The 24,084-nt window shown below is 38.2% G+C and overlaps 1 protein-coding gene across 1 annotated transcript in view; it reads right to left on the bottom strand.

The window, feature by feature from the left end:
• FBN2 (fibrillin 2) overlaps positions 1–24,084 on the bottom strand; it is a 178,786-nt gene that overhangs the window by 62,947 nt on the left and 91,755 nt on the right. Inside the window, exons 19-24 of the mRNA XM_055699766.1 lie at positions 21,151–21,276; positions 12,098–12,217; positions 5,542–5,679; positions 4,237–4,287; positions 3,636–3,761; positions 508–735 (exon numbers count right to left, since the gene is read on the bottom strand). Of these exons, the coding sequence (XP_055555741.1) occupies positions 508–735; positions 3,636–3,761; positions 4,237–4,287; positions 5,542–5,679; positions 12,098–12,217; positions 21,151–21,276 (789 nt within the window). The remainder of the gene's footprint in view (positions 1–507; positions 736–3,635; positions 3,762–4,236; positions 4,288–5,541; positions 5,680–12,097; positions 12,218–21,150; positions 21,277–24,084) is intronic.

Genomic DNA, 24,084 nt, shown 5'->3' with positions numbered 1-24,084 from the left:
ATTTTAATGCAAGAGACACCCTTCCCTTTTAATCACTTATTAATTCTGCAAACAATAGAAAGAATGCATTCTTCTTCAGTCTCTCTTTCTGAGAACCCTGGTCAAATTTTAGTATATTTTACCTTTACATCTTAACTTCCTGACCTTATGGAAATTCACCTGACTCTCAGTTCACTCTTTGCAAAGCACTACCTTTAAAAAAGGTGCTCCTTTTCTGTTATTCTCACCATTTAGAGCTCCCTTTCCTTCAGTCCTGTCATAGCCATTTCTTTTTTCTCCTCAGCAAATTCAGACTTTGCACATTTTCCTTCTAGGTCCCCACAACAATCTTGAGCACCATGCAAACAAATCTTCCCACCTGGAAGGTCAGCTCTTTCAGAAAAACATCTTTGTAACTTCTCTCATCTCAAGCATGTAACAAACACAGACACAAATCCTGGCATTGTTTTAGAACGTTCACCCAGATGCACCTATAATTAACTTTTAAATCCAAGAATGAGCCCTTACCTTTATAAAATGGCCTGCCAGTTAGAATATCTCCCCTGTTGGAAAACCCAGGACCTCTGGGGCACAGAGCCTCATATTCCTTCGTGCCAGGCTTGGGACACTCCTCGCAGTCGGAGCCCCAGGCAGCACCCACAGCACAGCAGCAGGCATCCATACGGAACTTGCCAGGCACAGACTGAATGCACTCATCTTCATCCCATTTCAGGTAGCATTGCTCCATGCGAATGTCTGCTCATTTTACAAAAACAAATAGGCATTTTACCCTCTGCTAAAGTTTTCTGTTTTTCAGAAGCACCTATTTCTAAGGCACGAGTATGGGTGACGCTCAGTTTCTGGAAGACTGATTTCTCCTCAAGACTCTACACTTGTGCACAATGCTTAACCATTTGAAGTTGCTAATATTGCATTATACTTAAGTTTCTGGATCTCTGTTGTACCACATAAAAGCAGAAGCATTTCTTTTGTTGTCTTCCAATATCAAAATACACGACAACTCTGACATAACGCTGCTTTTTAGGTTTCTATGTGTATTTGATAGGACAGACACATGCATTTCCTTACTGCATCCACTATTCTCATTTACAAATTGACCTGCATTCATGGCAAAAAAACCCCAACAAAACCCATCTATGTTTGTATTATTAAATTAGTTTAATAATACAAGGAATACAGAAAAAAATTCTTGCTAGCCAACATTAGGCTTACTTTAATACCAGTTAACAGGAGAAAACAATATGGTTACCAGAAAAAATAATTATTATACTCAAGGGTCCCATTTGCAAAAAAGCAGGTCATCCAAAATATAGATCAACCAAGTATGCAGGCAAAATCTGTACTTGTGTAGCCAACTGGCAGAAGTACCACACACTGGTCTGTACATGTAAGAAATCAGCTTTGCTTTATCTCACATACAGTAAAAAATAACAACAAAAAACCATTTGAAAGCATCAGTATATTTGACACTTTTCACGTATTTGCATTTCACTAATGAAAAAGTTTAAATTTTTTATTAAAAAATTAGTATTAATTAAAACACAAAATTGTATAAAATTTAGGATTTTAAGCCTCTTCATGCTAATTTCTACAACATAGGAGCATTTCTATTCCCAAATTCCAAAAATCTGGCAAATAATACCAATAATAGCAAATGGACAGTAAAAACTATGGCAGTACGAGATAAGATGTCCATGATACTCCACAGAAAAATTTATTGGTAGCTTAATGTTCTCCAGGAAAATAGAGTTATTTTCATTGTGTAAGGAAGGTCACAAGGACACATCATGTTTCACATGATATACTGGACTGGAAGTTAGGCTTTAACAAACTTAACAGAACGCTTAAATGCTTAGCACAAAAAGCTTTGGAGAAGATGCAAAATCTAAAAATAACCCAGATGAGTTGATGAACTGTTTTCCATACAAGCCCTCCGAAGTTGTGCAGACTTATAAATTTCCCTATGCACATCTGAAGTTAAACAGTTTAGAAGCAAGTATAAGAAATGGAAATCGTTCAAAGAATACTCATGGTTTCCTGTAAACTATTCCACATCAAGATAATATTTATTTTCATTTCCAGAAGTTCAGCAAACATACTGCTAAAAAGTATTTGTGTGCACTAAAATAACTGTAGTGGCTTTCAGAAATACATTTAATGTATTTCAGAAAAACATTACGTAGTGCAAAGTGCTTGTATAGCATAGGAGAAGACAAGTATCTTGTAATAGAAAAGGTCGTTTTCTCATTAAAATAAGAAAAGGCAACATGGTTTTGAGAGTAAAGGAATCCTGTGTCTTGCTTGAAAATGGCTTTTTTGTTCCAACTTTTCATTATATCTATCAACCACATTTAAATTCACACCTGTCCACATCAAATTTGTCATTGAGAAGTAATACAGGGCTGATGGCTACAGATGCCAGTGAGTGGTGACAGACTTACTGTTTGTGGGGGTTGGGGGATGGCGGAATACCAAGTAAAACGTAACATGCAAAACTGCATAAGATACACATAATCATAATGGATATGTGCGTCCCAGCAGACTTAGTTGTGAATTGTTCCTTTTTTTTCTGAGACTTTGATACTGATTATATACATGTGCTTAATTTCAAAATTCTGCTTATTTTAAAAAATATTTCTAGAATTACACTCATCTAAAAACCCCATAGCCTGGTAACTGTTTGTAACAGCTATTGGTAAGGCATAATGCAATTAAAGCAAAAGTATTTGCTTAAATTTCAATCTGCTTGAGGAAAGCAAACACTGTTGAAATAAAAAAAAATAAAGGTTTAGAGTGCAAAAATCTGAAGCAAGGGCTGACAATATTTTCCTTCTGCTGCAGTGTTTTCTTAAAAGAAATCAATGCTGTCAGTAATCGTATTCTTACAGTCCTTAGAACTCGTAAGAAAAATTAATATGGATTCCAGAAACTATTCTAAACACCCAGTATTCTGACTTCATCTTTTTTTCATCTCTGACCATTGATTTCTAAAGATGGATATTAGTCCTCCTACAGGATACTTCTGTTTTCTTGCACTTACACTGGGGCTCAGTATGTTTTCTATCTGAAGTCTTTCCTAGAGAAATAAATGTCTTTTCATGGACATCATGTTTTGTCAGCAGAAGATACCAACCCGTACAACAAAGATGAGGTCTTATTTTTATCTACACTTGTTTTGATCACTCTCAGGGAGACTAATTTGCACCAGCATATTCATGCTACAAGGTAGCATCTGAGTTTCATGAAATGCCCAGACAGCAATACAGAAGAGCACTGAACACACTCCATTACAAGCTGCTGGCTGACCAGCTGACTGCTCAACACCTAGCTCCCAGTGAGCCGGACATCTGTGCTCATGAACGGGAGCCAGAGCAAGTGCAGCACTCCAGTAAAGCCTATTGATTGCACTATGGGCAAAGCAAGTCTTAGCACAAGCATTCACATTGCCCCAGGGAATTAACAGCTCTTCCCTGAACTGGCATAGGTGCTTGGTATCTAAGCAGGCATAAACTAAAACATATGCTTAACAAACTGAATTCAGAAACAAACGAAATGTACTTTCACATGCCTTTGCGAATAATTTTGGACAAGTGTTGACAGAGCCAAAAAGCTGGAACAGTTGAGGGCACTCTTACCTAAACACACTCGCCCTGTTCCATCCAGTGTCAGTCCTTCAGGGCACTCGCAGTGGAATGAGCCTCTGCTGTTAACACACCGCCCGTTGGGACAAACCCCCGGGAAAACATCACATTCATTTACATCTGTTGGGGAAATGGAGAGTTGACTGACATACTACCTGTAAGGAGACAGCTACAGCTTTACTGAGAATTTAAGCTACATGAAAGAGAGAGGCTTTCATCCATACTGCGTTAGGGTGTGAACACTGTTCTGAAAAAGCATGTGGCCAATCTCAAGGGACTCTTGCAAGATCCTCAAGTCATAGGGCACTAAGATGCCACATTCTTGTCTCTAAGACAAGATGATGCACATGGCTGAAAGAAAGGAAAAACTAAAGGGATTAAATGTATTTTGAAGGAACAGTTCCATTCTTTTTGTATCATTTTGCAGTTCTCCAATAGCATAACAAAAAACCTTCCCAACAGTCAGTAACTGTTTTTGAAGGTGTTCATCTAAGCTCAATATTATTATCTTGATAAAACCAACAACATAATAAATTCCCTTTAATTTCATTTTCAAAGGAAAAAAAGTGACATCTTGAGTAAGAAGAAACTTCACCTTCACAGGTAACACCCTTCACTCTTGCAAATCCTCTTGAGCAAGCTGTGTCTGGAATTAAGCCAGAAAGATACGTCACTGCTTTAGAATGACAGAAATATAGGAGTAAATAGTTTAAAAAATAAATGTATCTTTGGAATTCTCTAATAATTTGACTGTGTAAGGTGGTGAGTGCTCTAGCCTCAAATCAAGAAAAGTACTGACTCATACATGTTAATTATATGAATAGTTGAGGAAATTAAATCTTAGACAATTACTTTCTCATGTGCTTTCCTTAATAGAGACCAGAATGTTTAGCATCTAAACATATCAATCTCTGCACTCAGATGCAGCTGAAAGATAAATTTCCTGTAGAGATGCCTGAAGATTTAAAGCTTTAGTGATGCCAGTTATCACTAAAAGTTTTTTTTTTTTTCCACTGCAGCTTAATAAAGGATCTGAGCAATGACGTTAGTTTAGGATATGCATTGAAAATGTAACATGATGACGTGACGTGAAAGCTTGCTGAAATTTAACTAGTTAGAGAATAGCAAATTAAATAGCCAAATGGACCCAGTTTGAGCTAATTAACTCTCTAGATTTCTAGATTGAACAGGTTTTTTATTAGTTTTACCAGTCTAATGTGACCATGCTGCTTAATGGAGTCCAAAGTAGTATCTTTGATGCTTCACTGCACAGTTAAGAGCCATTTTGGATGATTTTTGCACCATATTTGTTAGATGGGATACATGTGCCGACAATTATCGTTCCAATTAAAAATGAAAGGCTAAAATGTCCTGACACTGGTTCAGCTGCAACTTTATGGGGAGAATGTGGCACAGCATGTTTTCCACAAACTAGAGCACACAGTTAGTATTCCTGCTTCTAACTTCTAGACTTGTAATCTAACTTCAGCCCTGTAATCTAATAGTAGTACTATTCTGCAATCAATAACTATACACAAGCTATGAGTTAAAAAATGGCTGGAAAAAGTGTTAACAGCCTGCAACATAAAAAGCCTTCCAGACTTTTACAGGTATTTCACTTTATTATTGCAGTCCTTACTTCCCTATCTCAATGCACACTCCATGTGGAGATGAAATATGTAATTATTGAAAGATTTATATACACGTTATTTCCTGGTAGCTTCCAACATTATTAGAATGACCTCTGATGTTGGTGATTACACGTGATACTAAATAAGACAACTTCATTTCATAGTTTTCTGCGTTGTCTGCTTGTTTGTTTTCTATATAGAAAATGACGAGAATCTGTCTAGTGGTACTTCCTCTCTTCTCCCAAAAGATGCAGGATATGACGGCATACCCAATTCACATCGCTCACATGGGCTGCCCCAAGCTGCTCCTAAGGTAGCACAGCACTCAGATTTCAGTGTAGCACCATTGATGTTGACTTCACAGCGACTGTCTTGGACGTTAAGCCAGCAAGTCCCCTTCAGGCTATCTGCAGTGGAATAGAAAACAACATGAAACTGTCACAGCAAAAACAGCCAGCATGCAATGTTCATGCCACCAAGTAGAAAGCGTGCCAAGGGAGTGCAGGCTCTCTTTTAGAAGAAAACTTTCTATCAGAGTCATTTTGTACACGTTTTAGCTCAGAAGTGGTGGAAAGGAATAGCACTGTCACTAAAAGTGAGCAACAGCACACTGCTTGCGGCATTTTATAGTCCAGGTCCGACAGCTAGCAGTGGTCCTCCAGATACTACAGTGGATTTCTTTATTTACTTTATCTAGTGACTGATCAGTCTAAAATACACATTACAACAAAAGCAGAGGTTGTGATCTCTGGGTCATAGAATCATTTAGGTTGGAACCGACCTTTGAGATCAAGTCCAACCGTTAACCTAACACTGCCAAGTCCATCACTAAACCATGCCCCTAAGCACCCACATCTACATGTTTTTTAAATACCTCCAGGGACAGTGATTCCACCTCTTCCCTGGGCAGCCTGTTCCAATGCTTGACCACCCTTTCAGGGAAGCTGTTTTTCCTAATATTCAATCTAAACCTCCCCTGGTACAACTTGAGGCTGTTTCCTCTTGTCCTATCGCTTGTGATCTGGAAAAGAGACCTACCACAACCTGCCTACAATCTCTCCCCCCAAGTCTCCTCTTCTCCAGACTAAACTACTCCAGTTCCCACAGCCCCTCCACGTAAGATTTGCTCTCCGGACCCTTCAACAGCATTGCTGCCCTTCTCTGGACATGCTCCAGCATTCTATATTCCTCTTGATGTAAAGGACCCAAAACTGAACACGGGATTTGAGGTGCAGCTTCACCAGTGCTGAGTACAGGGCAACAGTCACTTCCCCAGTCCTGCTGGCTACACTGTTTCTGGTACAAGCCAGGATGCTGTTGGCCTTCTTGGCCATCTGGACACACTGCTGGCTCACGTTCAGCTGGCTGTCAGCCAGCACCCCCAGGTCCTTTCCCACCAGGCAGCTTTCCAGCCACTGTTCCCCGAGCCTGTAGCACTGCCTGGGGTTATTGGGGACCCAGTACTTGTTAAACCTCATACCACTGGCCTTGGCCCATCAATCCAGCGTGCAGGTCACTCTGCAGAGCCTTCCTACCCTCAAGCAGATCAGCACTCCCACCCACCTTTGTGTCATCTGCAGACCTACTGAGCACGTACTCAATCCCCTTGTCCAGATCGTTCATAAAGATATTAAACAGGACTGGCCCCAGTACTGAGCCCTGGGGAACACCACTTGTGACCAACTGCCAGCTGAGTGTAACCCCATTCACTATCACTCCTCAGGCTTGGTCACCCAGCCAGCTTTTAACCCAGCACAGAGTACAACCTTCCAAGCCATGAGCAGCCAGTTTCTCCAGGAGAATGCTGTGGGAGACCGTGCCAAAGGCTTTACTAAGGCCCAGGTAGACAACATCCACAGCCTCTCCCTCATGCACTAGGTGGGTCATCTTGTTGTAGATGGAGATCAGGTTAATCAAGCAGGACCTGCCCTTCATAAGCCCATGTTGGCTGTGCCTGATCACCCCATTGTCCTGCATTGCCATGTGATGAGACTCAGGATGACCTGCTCCATAACCTTCCCCAGCACTGGGGTCAGACTGACAGGCCTGTAGTTCCCTGGATCCTCCTTCCTGCCCTTCTTGTAGATGGGCATCACACTGGCTAACCTCCAGTCTTCTGGGACCTCTGCAGCTAGCCAGGACTGTGGATAAATGATGGAGAGTGGCTTGGCCAGCTCCTCTGCCAGCACCCTCGGTTCCCTCAGTACCCTCCAGCTCAGTGCTCTTGCCTCTGTCTCCCTTGGTGAACCTTCAAGGTTGCAGGAAGGAAAAAAAAAGGTAAAAATGTGGGGGATAGGGCTGTGCTATATTCTTTTAGGGGTCTGGTTCTGCTGGTGCATCAGCTATGCTTTGAACATGCCTGTTAGGTTATGCTCTACTCTCTGGTCCCTGGGGCTCAGCCACAGCACAGCCAGCCCTGAATCACAAACTGGATTGCCGGGCTAGGAACTCCGAACAGCTCAGGGCAAACCCATTCCAGTAAGTGTCCAGCCATGTCAGGCCGCCCCTCCTGACGGCTGCCCAGGCTAGGCAGCCACTGAGCATAGCCACAAGCATTGTTTCTGCTGCCTGAACTCCTCTGAAATTCTTTTAGGTACCCAAATGTTCAAGTCTTAAAATCTGCTTTCAGTGACCAAGGCATTTTTTAAAATGTTAGATCCTTAATCAGTCATGTTCTTTAGAAGTTGTACCTACAGTACCTTTGCTCAGTGTTTTTACAATGTTACACTCAAACGGTATAAAATTTTTGAAGGAGACAACCATCTTTGTGATTAGATAGCAAAAGCAGCCTGTAAAGATCTAACCCAGATTGGGAAGTCAAACTGAGTGGAGTTTAAATGCATGTCTATACTCTGAGCTCAAAGCTAAGCAAGTGGCCCAGATTAATTTAATGAGGTGACTAATGAAAGAGGAATAGGACTTGGCTTTAAGATTTACGTATATTATATGTACAAAAAGCCAGACTACCTACTATTGGTGTTATTGATCAGTATTACCAGTATCTCATGTTTAGGAGCAATACGCTTAAGATAGAATCACTTCAACTTACTTTCTTCAAACAACTTCAACTTTTCTACAAAACTGCCATGTTGTAAAATTATTTAGACCACAGAAAGCCCAATCCTCCTCTGTAAAGTAACAGGGAAAAAAAAAAATTGGCCCAAGACTGGAATCATCCCTAAAAACTGGGCAACGTACTTCATTAAATGTAAAACAGATTATGTTAATTATATAGATTGGTCACAAATGTGTGGGGCAGAGCACCACACTTAAAGTGAACAATTGAACAAGGGGTATAGAAGAGTGGAAAATGCACCTCTTGCACACCTTGATCAGTCTTTAGCTAGTCAAGACTTGGGTTAACATAACAAGACCAAAGATGAAACCTGGACAGTCATTAGTGGGTCAGGTCTTTAGCCAGTCATGGGATGAGCATGCTCCTGGTTGTTCCATGGTCCAAATTCAGGGACCAGCTTAGGCAAAGGGAATAGGTTCTTTAGCTGCTCTTTTATGCCATATCCAGCTTGCTGTTCATGTATTGATATCTCTGCATTACGTTATCAAAACGTAAGTGCTTCCATTGCTTTATTCACTAGAAGTTTCTTGAGCGCAATATTATTTCTCTTTAGAAGCCAACTTTACATGATGGAAAAAGCAAACTAATGTCTGAAAAATTAAGTTATACAAATCAGCAGGTGACTTTCCTCACACCAGCTGCATCTACATTATCCTGCCAAAATCTGCTTGTCTTATCTTTTTTTCAGGCTATCAGTTAATTTCCTTTATTTTACATAATCTCCATTGTCCAGATGAAATCTAAAATGGGCAGTCACTGTGATGTTTGCTTTGGTGAAAAAGTTATTATCCAGCATCAAAGCATTCTTTCTGTTGCTTGCATCTCTTTGATTCTGACTTGGAGAAGAATATAGGCATACTACAGGCAGATGGCAGCCTACTTATTGTGCACTGTATGAATTCCACATATCTTGACTAAAACATGCAGAAGACCAATGTATTAAATACATATTTCAAAAAATATGAATGGCAGTATCTTTACTGTATAAGCAATTCCCAAAATATTAGTGCAACACTTCTACCATCAACAGATGTACTTCAAAAACAATGCCACTTTTTTCATCTAAGAGTTCAGCCTCAATGTTGCAAGCACTGTCAGTGTGCAAGCAAAATAAATGCAAAATATGTCAACACGTTTTCAGAATGGTTTTATTGTAACTGCTGAACTAACAACCCTCATTTTCTGGAGTTTTGAGCTTAAATTTGAGCACAAATACTGTGATTTGAATTCTGTCTGTAATTTGAGCAAGTCATTTTTTTTCTACTTAGGAAAGCTCACAGAAAGAGACAAATGGCTCTCATCTATGCTCGATTTCTAGAGGTAACACAGACACAAATGGATCAAGCCACCTGGGCAGTTCAAGAAAAGGAACCGGAGGAATTGAGACTGAAGTCTCCACAAACTGAGTAAAGAACACGTACCAGCCATATAGCTTCTCCATGTAAGATCAGTATAATGTTCCATACATGACCAGAGTCCACAAGACAGTGAAAATCAGCAGTAAGACCAAGTAGAAACAAACATATTGGAGCAATAATTTTTTAAAATAAAATTAATGGAGATGTTATGTTAACCCTTTCTTATTCTAATATTGTTGTCATGTGCTTTTACTTGAAATTTTTGTGCCGTATTTAATCTATCATCATCATGAAAGAAAGAAAAACTTCATCTTATAATGTAGGACTGATTCTGGTTCTGACATGAGAGCAAATTTGAAAGAAACCCCCCCAAAAATCTAGAGAGGTGTCAGAGTCTGACATTACCTTACTTTGATGATTCTTATGAAGAATACAACACATTCCCAAACCACAATACTATTTTAGCTACACATTTATGTTTCAGCATATGCTTTTCCTATCTGATGCTAGAGGAATGCTTTACAGGAGCAATCCACTTAAAAAATCAGGGTAAATACATTCAATATACAAGTCTTTAACTGCAGTGGTAACAGAAAAAAAACGACTTGCTCTACTATACAAATTGAAAATGGCACATATTTGACAAGGGTATTTGCAAGTTTTTCACACAGTAAACTACTTGTAACTTCTTCCAACCCCTTACTCACCTTTCAGTAATCCAGTCTGCCTTCCTCTCATCACTACCAATTCTAATAGAAATTTGCCAGGGAAGGAAAACATACAACTGGGTTCTAACAGTATAGGTCTGTATGTCTCACATTAACTGTACTTCTGACCCTTCTGTCCTAACGTAGTGTCACCTGTAGTACAGAAAACTAATCAGGTGGTTTTGTTGTTTAAATTTTATGTTACATATCATTAATATTCAGGCCAAATGAGACCTCATACTGTAAACATTCCAATAGAAACCATTTGCAAAGTAAAGCCAGAACTTTGCTATAATTAGGCCCTTAGTGAATTTGTAGCACTTTTGGATATGAAAACACAAGATTAAAAATAAGCAGTACAAAAAACCATTGGTTAGTGTGGTCATATCAATAAATCAGCACAATGTAAAAAAGAACAAAAACAATACTAAACCTTACTGTCCAGTGATGCTACAAGAAAATTTAAGAGAAGGCTTAGGCACAAAAGTAACATTCACTTAGAAAAACTTATTAGGGCATAGACATACTCCATCATTATATGGAAACTTGAGTCTCTGCATTCAGTTTCCTATCTTTAGAAAATCTTGGCAAGGCAAGAAAGTTGAATCACGAACACAAGAAAAATCCACTTTAAAATAAAGGGAACATTTAAAATTAGCATCATCCAGTTATTAATGACACTCCAATCCAATTTATCTTACATCTCTTACAATGAATTCAATTATGTTAGACAAGTAAGATGAAACAACGGCAGCTTGTGATCACCCGAGAAGTACAGATGTCTCCAATCCTTAGACTAGACTTTACTTGGAAAGGCAAGAAAAAAAATACATTAATCAATGACTTACCAAGATAATGTCAATGACATCTTGCAGACAACTGTTGCAGCTAGGACCAATAAAATCTGTGCAGTGCTCTGCTTTTTTTCAATGCAACAGGATCCTCAAAGGATGCTAACAATATTTATTTTTATACATACATACTTATATATATATATACATATATATGTGTGTGTGTGTGTGTATCTATGCATCTGCTCCAGGGATCCTGACAAACTCGTATCTGTCTTACTCACTTTTACCAGCCTCCTACAAACCAGGTAAACTATAAGATTGTACTATAATGTAAAAAACATTAACATTTCCTTATGTTAATGACTTAGGAAAGTCAGTCTTCACAGTTTATGAAGAATGTCCTGAGCCCTAGAAGCCACGTGCTTTCTTACCACTATTTGAGCAGATGTTCCTCCAGTTTTACTTGCTTTCTTGTCTCAGATTTGAAACTGGCCAAAGAACTGAGTGGGCATTTCTGCCTTAGTTTCTCAACTACCAAACTAATCACTTATAACTTTACTCATATCCTCATTCTCGCAAAGAACAAAATAATTCTTATTACAATAAGACAACCCCACTCTCTCATATCAATCAGTACATGCATTTCGCCACTTTCACCATAGTCTGGACATCCTCATAAATTAGATTTCTTTCAGTTTGTTCCTGATCCCACAGAAGCAAATTAGTATGTGTTTGTTTGGTCTTACCTACAGAACTAGATGTATCACCTGCTATCATGGGGGAACTACCCAAATATGGTTTGGTGGGGGTTTTTTTGCTTAATTAATCTATGTAATCAATATTTTTCAAGTTAGTAAGAAAAAGGTAAAATAATAGGAGGGAATACCCACCAATACATATCAGTCCTGTAGAGTCCAACTTGCTGCCAGGTGAACATTCACAGCTGAAATATCCAAGATTGTTTCTGCAGGCACCATTGACACATGGGCTGCTTTCACATTCATTTACATCTATAATCCAGAAACAAAAGACACTGTTAGAATTACAATGTGCTTCTGAAAAGCATTATACAGTATAAATGCTACTGTGGACCATGATTTGCCAAGATTGCCAGGTGTATTTGTCCCGCCCTGTTCCTCTCAGCATGACAGTCAGAAAATACAGGGACAGACAGACAGCATGTACGTGCATGTGTATAGGAGCACATATATTGAAAGTGTTAATTAAGCGGCTCATTTTCACAAAGATATTAATTTCCAACAACTTGGACTATAAATTTTTCCAGCAACAATTATTACTGTCCTGTGAGAAAAAAAAACTCTTTCTTTATACAGTGCAATGCATTCACAGCCACAACATGCAATAGACAAACAAAGGCCTTATTGTTTCTGTCATTTATGGCTCCATAGGGCTTTAGAAGAATTAAGAAAACCCTGTCAGAAGCAAAATATTACAATGCTGGCTGTGATTCTCTAGTTCTGGAAAGCATTCAAGAAACAGGAGTGGAAACTAGAATACTGCAAATGGTACTTCTGTCTAGCCCCTAACTACTTCTATTTATTGCCCCTCTGTTTTTTAAGCCTGTTCACATGTAAGAATAGGACTCCTGCAGACATTATTATTTTCTGATTATTATTTTTAAAGTTAAATCAGTGTTAAGATTAAAACAATACTAGTAATTTCTTTCAAAGAACAATTGCAGATGCATATCCAACATTTCTTCCTGAATGCAACCAATTTAAGTTTTTTATTTGAGTCCTGAATCAAGCCATACATTCTAATCCAACCAGAAAGTTCCTTTGCTGGGCCAGAAACAAACCTGTTTAGTGCTTGCTCATGTCTGCTAGTAGCGCTTGAAGAATAATGTCTTATCCATAAACCAAAATAGCCTGATTTAATTATAAGCTAATGCAACATCTAGTTAAGCTCTGGAAACATTAATAGCATCAAGAGATCATTTTCAAGATAAAGTAAGATATCTCCCTTATCTTTTAGAAGTCATGAAAAAAGTACCATTCGCTATTTTGTATGTTATGATGCATCAAGCCTTAATTTTACTAGAGATGTATTCTTTCATGATCTTCTGGGGTTGTAGGAAGGAATACATGTTTAGAATACTCCTTGAATTATGTATATGTTATTTGAAAAAGAAGGAACAAAAAGAGATGGAAAATGCTCAGATCACAGTAAACTTGGGAAACTGTGACCTCTTATGCCAAAAGCAAGCACTTAATTTAAAAGCTGGTTTTAACAGTCCTTTTACTAAATAGAATTACCTACAAACAGGACTTGTCCTTGAATGCCAGTAATTTTTTGGATAGTGACTGAGCCTTAAATGTGTGAAGTCTGCTCTTCAACTTGTGGATTACCCTACTTACACATCCGTCATACACAGATGCAGAGATACAAAACCTAGGAGGCCTTATTGGGTCAAGACAGTGTGTTACATGAATACCTGCGCACAGTTTCAATGGCAGGCTGTACTGGGCTAACTGCCTTGGCACCCCCAAGCTGGTAAGCCTCATCCTACTATGAGCTGGTAGCCCCCCAGGTCATTAAGCAGAGCTTGTACATGTCTCTGTGAACAGCCTGCTTAGACACAGTCGGTCGGTCGTGTTGTCTCAGGTTGTGTCCTGAGCCAGCTTACTGTGGAGAGCAGCAGGTAGGGCCAGGCTGGGTCTGGCACTGCTCATGTAGTGACTAACTGCTCTGGGAAGTGCAGTTCAGAGGTAATCAAGTAGATCTAGAAAGCCAGTGAGTTCTGACAGAGCAAGCTCTAAGTTCTTCTGTATCCAAGCTGGCAATCTGGAGGGTTCACCAACATTTATCTGCTCTGCATCCCTTTTCCTGCCTGTAAATACATTTCACACTTAATTACCTCAGGTTTTATTATCCAAGGTATGCTCCCTGCCTCCCTTGCCTCATGCTCTCTCCGCAGCCATCAGTCCCTGGTAGTGGAGAGTAGTCTCTGCAGCTTTTGCAGAGAAACCAAATACCCAGTTCCCACAATTAGAAACAGATCATACTGAGACAAAGAATCTTAAATATGCACTATATGTCAAATAATTCTCCATATAGAAATGCTCTTGGAAAAAGACACACTTTTCCTTCCTTTCTATCTGCCATCACACCTTCAGCAGTTTGGCTAGCTTTAAAAAAAAGAGAAAAATTGAGAAGACAGGTCAAATTAGCTGAATTTAAGCTACATATAGTTTCTTTCTATCAAAGGCATCAAATATTCACCATCTCCTAAAGCCCAAAACCAAATGGTCAGCCAATGAAGCTAGCTGGTAGCAAAACAAGGAAAGAAATGGTTCTTTACATGACAAGCAGAGAAATTGTAAATCCTTGCCCTAGGATGCTGAAAGCTTGCATTAATCAATGGCGGTCTGGAAAAGTTTATGGAAAATACAGTAATCAAGGCATGTATAAGGTAAAGATCCTGCTTCTGGTGTCAGAAGTCCCTGAACCACAACTGTTGGGGATTCAGAGTATTTTTGGAAACTCATATTGTATGCTTGATCTGTTGTGGGTCAGAGGGATGTCTGATCAGTCTCTGCATTTATGCCTTTGCTTTTAGGAGACATGGTTCTCTGTCCAGTCAGTTGCAAGCACTCTTCACTGCTTTTAGCTAGTTTTAGAAACAACTTCAGAGAAGTTCCCATGAGGGACCAGGCATAATCTGTGCCACAGAGTATTTGGGGCTTTCAGACACTGAAAATAAGTCTCCACTGAGCACATAAAAAATGAGACAACTTGGCCATGTCCAAGCACGTCTTCAGAGCAAAGGCACTATCCTGACACAAAAACCACTCAAGACATTTCAAGCTGCAACAGCATATAGGAGCAACAGCTTTTTTAAAAAAAGTCACAAGGTCTGCATTTTTCTAAATACACAAATCAACATCATCCTGGAAATGACCAAAACATCGTGTCTGAATTTTTTAAAGGCAAAATTAAAACCCAGTCTGATTTAGTCAGCCAGTAAAGCAAGTTATAGGTCAAGCGCCTGAAGTCTGCTGAAGATATTTATAGCTGAAACTGGGTGATTTTCATGTCACATTTTTTAACAGCTGGCAGCCCAACAACACACAGGTCCACACATACAGAACCAATGTGCAAGACAAAACACTGTAATAAGCAGATAGTTACTACTATCCAAAACATCATTTCAAACATATTCAGAATATTTAAAAGGTCATGAAACTCAAAATACTTCACACACCTAATATTAGATGTAATATTAGGTTATCATGTCTATCTTTAATTCTCCCTGATATTTAGCAAGTGAGGTTTACAAGAATTTTTCTTCCAGGAAAACACATCTTGTATTTCGGGTTTTCAGAGCTAACAAGAAACCCAAACCTAACAAAACACAGTTGAGGGCCACACCTGGAAGTCAGTGTCCTCAAAAGAATAAGTAATTGGAGATGGAGGGGCCAGAGCAGCTAAAGTTGAATGCCTTATGAATGAAGCAGCTCTCATGATTTCATGGGCCATGTTCTTCATTCTCTACCCAAAGACAGTGAAAGGAGAGAAAAAGACTCAAACTGAGCACACGGGTTAGCAAAAATGAGGAAGAACAGAAAGACGAAAAGTCGCTGTCAGAGCTGACCACTTTCTAGCCTGGGAGAACTGCCTGTCCATTTCAAGCCAAAGTCAGATGACCTAGTCTAAATCCTCAGACAAGTCTGCATCAAATGTGTTGCTTGGCAAAACAGCTGACTCAACCCGCCGGGTTGCTGCGGTCTGCTCCCCTTTCACCCTTTCACCCTTCCTCCTTTTTCTCTCAGTCTCAGTTTCTACCCTTCCCAAATGCCAGTGCCTGCCCCTCACTGATCCCACAGTCACTTTCCATCTCCTGGGATGAGAATGGCAGAAGCTGGTCACCAAGACCAGTGGTGAGTGAAGATGTGTCACAGAACCAGACTCCTCCTCATTCCACTTTGCCCTGATGCAGATGAAGGAATACTCATCCCATTTCTCTCTATGGAGCAGAAAGATGGAAAGCAGCTTTCACGAAGGGTTAGGGTACAAATATCTGGAGGCATTAACTTCTAGTTGTTTCTGAAATTATTTTGTTACTATGCTCTAGGCTTCCAATGTCCCAAAAACCAGTTTGTTACTTTATGCATTTGACATACTTCAGCATTATACTAGGGAAAGAAGAAAAATAAACAAAGAAACAAACCCCAAAACAAACAAAAAAATCAAGTCTCAAAGCTTTTGGGTATTAACAGTTTTATAATATTGCATGGACTACTCCCTAAAACCACCATTTAGGGAAAAAAAATTAAAGGATGGATGCACTTCAGGATTAGCGCTCTGCTGAATCATGTGAAAAAGCATCATACGCACAATGCAAACAAACTACAAAAATTGTTTCTATACACTTTCTTATAAGAATATTAAATAGTAATTTTAACAAGAGTGAGCAAGAAAACAAATTTATTTTAATATTGGTTTATATTTTAAAATAAAAGCCACTATATTTGAAAACGTTTATCAGAGGGGTTTTTTTAAAACTACATTTTTTCTTAAGTGAGTGTACATTGTCAATGTCAGAGAAACAAAAATTGAAACAGTCCACTGTAAATTCGTGGAAATTAACTTCAAAGCACATCTGGTTTACATTTAACTAGTTATGTCACTGGAAACACAATCCAAACCACAGAGCTTGCTGTAAAAATTTCAACTTTCACAGACTCCGGAGCCTCAAACAACTCCCCTGCTCCCCACAACAAACTGATAAAAAATTTAATTGAATTATAAACAAAAACAGCGAATGGTTTTGTTGTTTCTTCACAGTAACTGATAAGAGTTATATTAATTAAAAGTATACTGGTGAGTAACAAGCATCAGAGCATTTTCAGAGCACCAACACAGAGCTTCTGGCTGCAGAAGTTTTTTACAACTAGTGAACTTGCAGCTCCACACTGAATTACGTAGTGTTTCTTTGAAAACAGAATTTGGACAGAAAGAGATTAATTTACTCCTCTGTTGCTAATCCACTCAACATTGGAAAAAAATTAATATATTTAATGGGTTATACAGACAGTTTTATACTAAACTCCTCTTGATCAGCTTTTTTACCTGTTTGGCTAAATTTAAACATCAATTTAACTATAAGATTCATATTAAAGATGAGATGACAGATCCTTCATGACCTATGTATGTAAGTTAATGTAGATAATATTGAAAGAAACTGGAAATCCTTCAGATTCTGCTGTACAGACAATAAAAAATGTGAAGTATTTTAGGGTGATTACACTAAACTATGCTCAGAAACAGAATACTCTTACAAATCTGAAGTTTTAGTTAATGATCTTTTGCTTGGTGGTTTGTGGGGTTTTTTCCAAATGAGCAAAGAGGACTTTTTTTTTCTTCTACTGACAAAAAGTTTTATTATTTTAAATAATAATGTAGCAATCATGCCCAATCACAAGCTCATTGCTCAGAGTTCAGGAGACAAGGGTTATGACATACAGCCAAGAGAGGCACACCCACTGTTATTCTACAAAGATGGCAAAATATCCTCCTTTTCAGTAACAAGCTAAACCTGCTGGCCACCATGAAAAGGAGGTGAGACAGGGACAGATCTATTCTTTTGCAGATTTTTTTTGACTATCAAATAATACTCTTTCATCAGTCTTTGCAGGAGCCACAGTACAAATATTGCAAACATATACAGATGCATGTACTTTTATGAAGATCTAAAAAAAAAAAAAAAAGTTAAAGAAAGAAAATGAAAGTAAATGCATTAATTAAAATCTCACCTAACCCACCAACAGAAATCCAAACAACCTTACGTAATGAGCTTGAATAACCATCTCAGTATTTTTTCACAAGAGACCAGATTTTAATTTACATAAAATCCTGTTTAAATCAAGTGTGTGTGCATTTTCTACCTCATGTTCAGGTTGGCTGGAGTTGTGAAATATCTCAGTTCTTGCATTACTAGGTGACTGTAGGAGGCTCCACAATGTGTTAGTTTGAATAAATCATACTGGTTCTTTATTCATGTTTTTAGAATTGATTCGTAAAATGATAATCTGGAAAATGTACCTAATTCCCCTAGAGAAAACTTGAAAGCCGTCACATTCCTTAAGAATGTGACGTACACTCACTTAAGAAAAAATGCACTAAGGTGCTATGAAGAGAGGACATGCCTACCATTTGGATTTCTGCTAGTTCTTCTCTTTGTATACTTTCCTGTTAATTCTGTTTTACCTTAAATTTAACTTTTTTCTTATGCTATGGTTTTGCAGTCAATATCAGCTGGCAATGCTATCTAAAAAAGTCACCCTGTCCTCAACAAACTATCAATTCAAACGAATTCCCCCAGAATAACTCTCTCTCATGCTCTTCTCCACTTACACCCCCCTTACAAAAAAACTAAGATAAAGGACTCCCAGATTTGGTTCGCTATATTATGATCCCTAAACTTCTAGCACAGCAGAAAACACACTACAATAATGATAAGGATTTCTGGAAGACAGAAAAGATCGCTTCTTTCCTAAGGCTGTGGTGGCTCGATGCAACCATGTTGTTGTTGTTGTTGTCAAATCCTTATCTTGAGCCTTTATATTAATGTTACTATTATTACCATAAAAAAAAAAAAACAAACATTTTATATTTGGAAGTCCAGAGACATTTTATTTCAATAATTTTGGCTAGGCTCTTTGCATTCTGGCATCTCATTCATCTACCTTTTGGTCAGTGTTACGCTTTGAAGTTGATGGTCTCCTCATATCAGTAAGACACATCTCCCTTTACCGTACTATTCCAGTTTTTCTGTCTAGAAGGTTCCTTAAGAAACACGCACATTAAAGACACATGGTAAGCTATTTTCACAGCTAGAAATAATTCAGTACATGGAAACTAAACATATAGACAGAAACTGAAGAGTAAATTTCTCCTGAACATTGTGGATAGATACCAGGCATCGAGACAGCTTAGCAGAGAGAGCACAATAAATCCATGGGGTACTCCGAACAAGTGCTACTGATTTGTAACACACAGGGAAAGCAGAAATTTTAACTTTTAAAAGGGGCCTCTGAAACACACATACACTAAACATAAAAGAACATTTCTTTTGAATAGGAAGAGTGAAGAGGTGAATGATTTGATACTGCCAGAATTTAAACCACTTCATGAGATGTTTAGAATGTAAACACATGTTCACTTTCCAAACAGCTGGAGGCATTCAAAACACAACTGCCCACCCCACAATGCTTGCTTCCACTCCTCTTGAAAACTGTCAAAGAGCACGGATGCTCCCCACCTGCTTCAGTGCAAAGTTAGCCTGTTCAGCGTATGCTGCTAAGGTAATGCTGTAAGTTACCCTGTCTGATCTTACACAGCAAGGATGGTTTAAAGTGCTTCCACTTTCCTTTCTATATGTTTGCTTAGTTGTATGGCAGTAACTTGTGTCTGATCAGTAACAACAAGCAGCTGAGTACAATAATGGCTTCCAGGGCTTCAGATAAATCTGGACGGTGACATTGGTTCACATAACAGGTATTCCATAACAAAGCATTATAGCTTCCCCATCACTCACGAAATTGGAAGACTATTTACTGTAAAAGTTTTCTAATGACAACAAATATTGACATTTACATATCATGGAACCAAATAAAAACTAATGGAAAAGACCAGTAAAATTCTACTACTCAATATTCATTAAAAACTGAGACAAAAGGTAATGCTTCTATTTTGACTTTTTTTGTACAGCCCTGCTTAATTTTTCTTTTCTAATTAAAACTTCTCATTATTTTCTGCTATGTAACATTTTCATTGCTCTAACATCTGTGCTCATTCATAATATAAGAAAGCAATTTTGATTATACTCTAAAAATAAAAGACAATTTTTATTATCAACAGGCAGGAGCATCCAGATCTTGCAATTCAAACACCACATAAAGCATCACAAATACATGAATTTGATCTAGAAATAACTATTGTCACTGACTTAAGGGAGAAAAGAAAGAAGAGACTGTGATCAAAACTGACACATTTCCCTAAATAACAGATTCAGTGTCTTCGCTACATGGTCAAATGCAAGCATATATTCCCCTTTATTCAAGCTTAAAAATGTTTTATCTAAGGAAAGGCAAATATTTTCATATAGAAAAGAACCGATGTCCTGGTTTCAGCTGGGACAGAGTTAATTTTCTTCTCAGTAGCTGGTGCAGTGCTGTGTTTTGGATTTGGTGTGAGAACAACGCTGACAGCACACTGATGGTTTTGGTTGTTGCTGGGTGATGTTTATACCAAGTCAAGGGCTCTTCAGTTTCTCAGGCCCTGCCAGCGAGAGGGCTGGAGGGGCACAGGACATATGGAGGGGACACAGCCAGAACAGCTGGCCTGAACTAGCCAATGGGATATTCCATAGCATATGATGTCATGCTGAGTATATAAACTGGGGGAAGAAGTAGGAAGCGGGGGGATGCTCAGAGTGTCTTCCCAATTTGTCTTCCCAAGTAACTGCTATGTGTGATGGAGCCCGGCTTTCCTGGAGATAGCTGAACACCTGCCTGCCCACGGGAAGTTGTGAATTAATTCCTTGGGTTTTGCTTTGCTTGTGTGCACAGCTTTTGCTTTACCTATTAAACTGTCTTTATCTCAACACCTGAATTTTCTCACTTTTTCTCTTCCAATCCTGTCCCCCATCCCACTGTGGGGTGAATGAGTGAGCGGCTGTGTGGTGCTAGTTACTGGCCGGGGTTAAACCATGACAACTGTCTACTTGCAAATAAATTCAATGATAAGACCCCATACTAAAAGGTACTGAGAGAAATTGCAATCGGAATGCAATGATGGATGCAGTATCTTAGTTCTGTCTTTCCCTCTGTTATTTTCACTACTCGGAATCTTTTGTGATCATTTAGCTTTAGTATTATATGATAAACAATAAAATGAACACAACTTGCAGATTTTTCACCTTCACACGTGTCTGTCTCAGTGCTGAATACATAACCCTTTGGACAGGTGCAGCTGTAACTGCCAGGGCTGTTTCGACAGAGCCCGTTGTCACACAGCAGCCCGTTCATTGAGCATTCATCAATGTCTGCAAAAAGAGGAGTTAGACATACCAATGAGTGCAAATGCCATGAGATGCCTTCACCTCCACAAGCAGCCTTTGCTGCTTTCTACAGCAACAATTATATTGCAACAGATATATTGCCAGAATTTTCTACAACAGAGACTGAGCAAGTAAAAATGCCAATTCTAGTTTCAAAAATCTAATACATTTTCAGATCCTTATTACAAAAAATTCTGTTCTGCTTTTAAAGTTTTTTGTTAGCAGGCTCTAAAATAGTTCATAGTCTTAAAATAATATTTATGTTTTCCTGGAATGACCTGGGAGCTTTGTCAACTGTATGACTATATTACCATGACAACTTCACAAAGGTCTATTTGCTTTAAAACCAGCATTTTAATTTTATTTTTTTAAAACACACAAATCACAGTACGTTAATATTACCATTCTAATCCTGTTAGGTGGCCAAAAATCGATTTTGTTATCCATGAAGTGAGTATGTTTGTTAAAATCTAAATTGTGCAGTTCATGTATGGCAGACATCTTAACAGCACATGTATGTGCCTTCCCTCCAGAGGTATACTGTATTAAAAAAGCCCCCGATGATTAATACTAGGATATCAAGCACACTGAATAGGAAAACCCCATAAATTACCATCACTCCCTGAACTGCTCTTACACCAACTACATATAATGCTAATAATAATATTAAAAAATCCATCTTCCTCATTGCCCTATTGTTTATTTTTAAAAATAATAAATAATTTTAAGATACTTTCTTTTAAAGCCCATCACATGTCACAAATACTTAAACTTATAGAAGAACACTGACAGAATAAGCTATGATAAACCTGACACTTCATCCTGCTTCAGGGTTTCTCCTATATTTTGACTGCTTGACTTCCCAAACTTAATGTTGCAAATGAAATCTTAAACCAACTAGATTTTTCAGAGACTTTAAATTTAAAAACAAAGAAGAAAAACAACAATGCAATATAATTACAATCTGGAGGCTGCTGTAGTTTCCCAACTACATTAGATTTTGCAAGACATACTTAAAAATTCCTTTAGTATTCAGACAATAAAGTCTACGTTTCCCCAGAAGACGAACCCGAGGCTGAAGTCTGGCAGCTGTAAAGAAGCTCTTCTGAACTAACCTGTACTTAATCTAACCTCATCTGATTTTAACTAAGTAGAGAAGGATGGATTTGGAATTTGACATTTTCAAGAGCAACAGATTTTACTTTTAAGCTTGTCATCATACAACCCTTTAACCCAAACTAGCAGTGCTATGAATGTATTACTTTAGAATCTCACAGAGCAACTTCAGATTTGGACTGTAATCTATTGTGATATGCACTGTAAAAACACAGAACAATATAGTTCATGCTTTAAAAACACTTCAAACTGACAAAAATACTGTCTGCATTTAATAACCATTTTTATTTCCTGGCAGCTCATAATCTGTATCACTAATTAAAATAATTCAAGCCTTTATTTGAGTGTTCATAATGAAATTCTCTTGTGCAAAAATTCTCCTAAGAATAAATGCATCGCCACAGTCAGTATGTTGTACTTCTATTTAAATAATTAAACAGACATATACCTATGCTAGCACTTACATAATCCCAAGTGTAACTAGATAAATAAAATTCCTTGCCATAAAATCCATTTGGAAAAAGAATATTATGTGAAGTATTTAAAAAAACCTACCAATAGTTTTCTGCAGCAGTGCCTTTCCTGCCAAAAGGTCATATTTAGGGTCTTTAGAAAGTAATTAGCTGTAAAATTCCTTAAGTGAAGCAGATGAAAAGAAACACTTCTATAACTGTGTTTGCTTTGCATCACTAGGTAGGAATGTTTGGTATTAATATTCTACCAGTTATATACTCCAGGTTTTCCCTACCAAAAATGGTGGGATTTTGTTGACCACAAATACCATTGATAGGTCAGTAAACCTTTAAGCGTAGAGAACAGTAATTTCCCAGAATAAACACATCAGAAAGTAGGACAGTACTTATAACTCTAATGTTTTAGATAGATGTCCACTAGCTTTTAAAACAAACTTCGTCTTTCTGTTTAAAATTACAGGACTATAACAGGACTATAAGTGATATATTGTATGATGTCCCTGTGGTATAATACACTGGTTTTGGATGCAAAAATCCCCAAAATAAAATAAAAAATAACACTGAATTTCACGCGCAGCCATGAATAATAAAATCAATTAGACAGAGAGTGAAATGTATAACATAGGTATCTTCTGTTGGGTATTCCTAAACACTTGCAGCAAATGTATCTAGATACTCAACAACAGCCTGGTATAAACCCAAACCAAACTAGAAATGATAATTAGAAGTTTCTGAAGTGAATCATCCCCATACACTGGTGACTCAAAATTCTGAAGAACAGAAGAATAGCTGTTACACTTCAGCCCACTGTTCAGACATGATTTGTGTAATCCTAAGAGTGGGTCACTGATTCCCTCATGAGCTGAAGCTTTCAGAAATTAGAGGATGAACCGTGCAGCAATCCACTCTGCTGCACTTGTGTAACTTGGGGACATGACGAATTATTGCATACTGCCGAGACTGTGTACATAGGCCACCAGTTATCATTCGTTATAATAATGACAACCATCTGCTACATTTTATTATGCATAATCGTGACCTTCAGCTCTTGGCAAATTATCATCCAGCCTTGAAAGGAACACCTTTTAGGTGGTCTTGCCAAATGTTATGCATTAAAATATAACACAAACTGATCCATGCTTTTCAGGAAATTAATTCCTAACTTGCAATGATATCTCCTGCTTACACTTCCCGAACCTCCTGC

Source organism: Falco cherrug, chromosome Z (assembly GCF_023634085.1).
Source record: "Falco cherrug isolate bFalChe1 chromosome Z, bFalChe1.pri, whole genome shotgun sequence".
Lineage (NCBI taxonomy): Eukaryota > Metazoa > Chordata > Aves > Falconiformes > Falconidae > Falco > Falco cherrug.
This window is presented reverse-complemented; position numbering and strand designations above follow the sequence as displayed.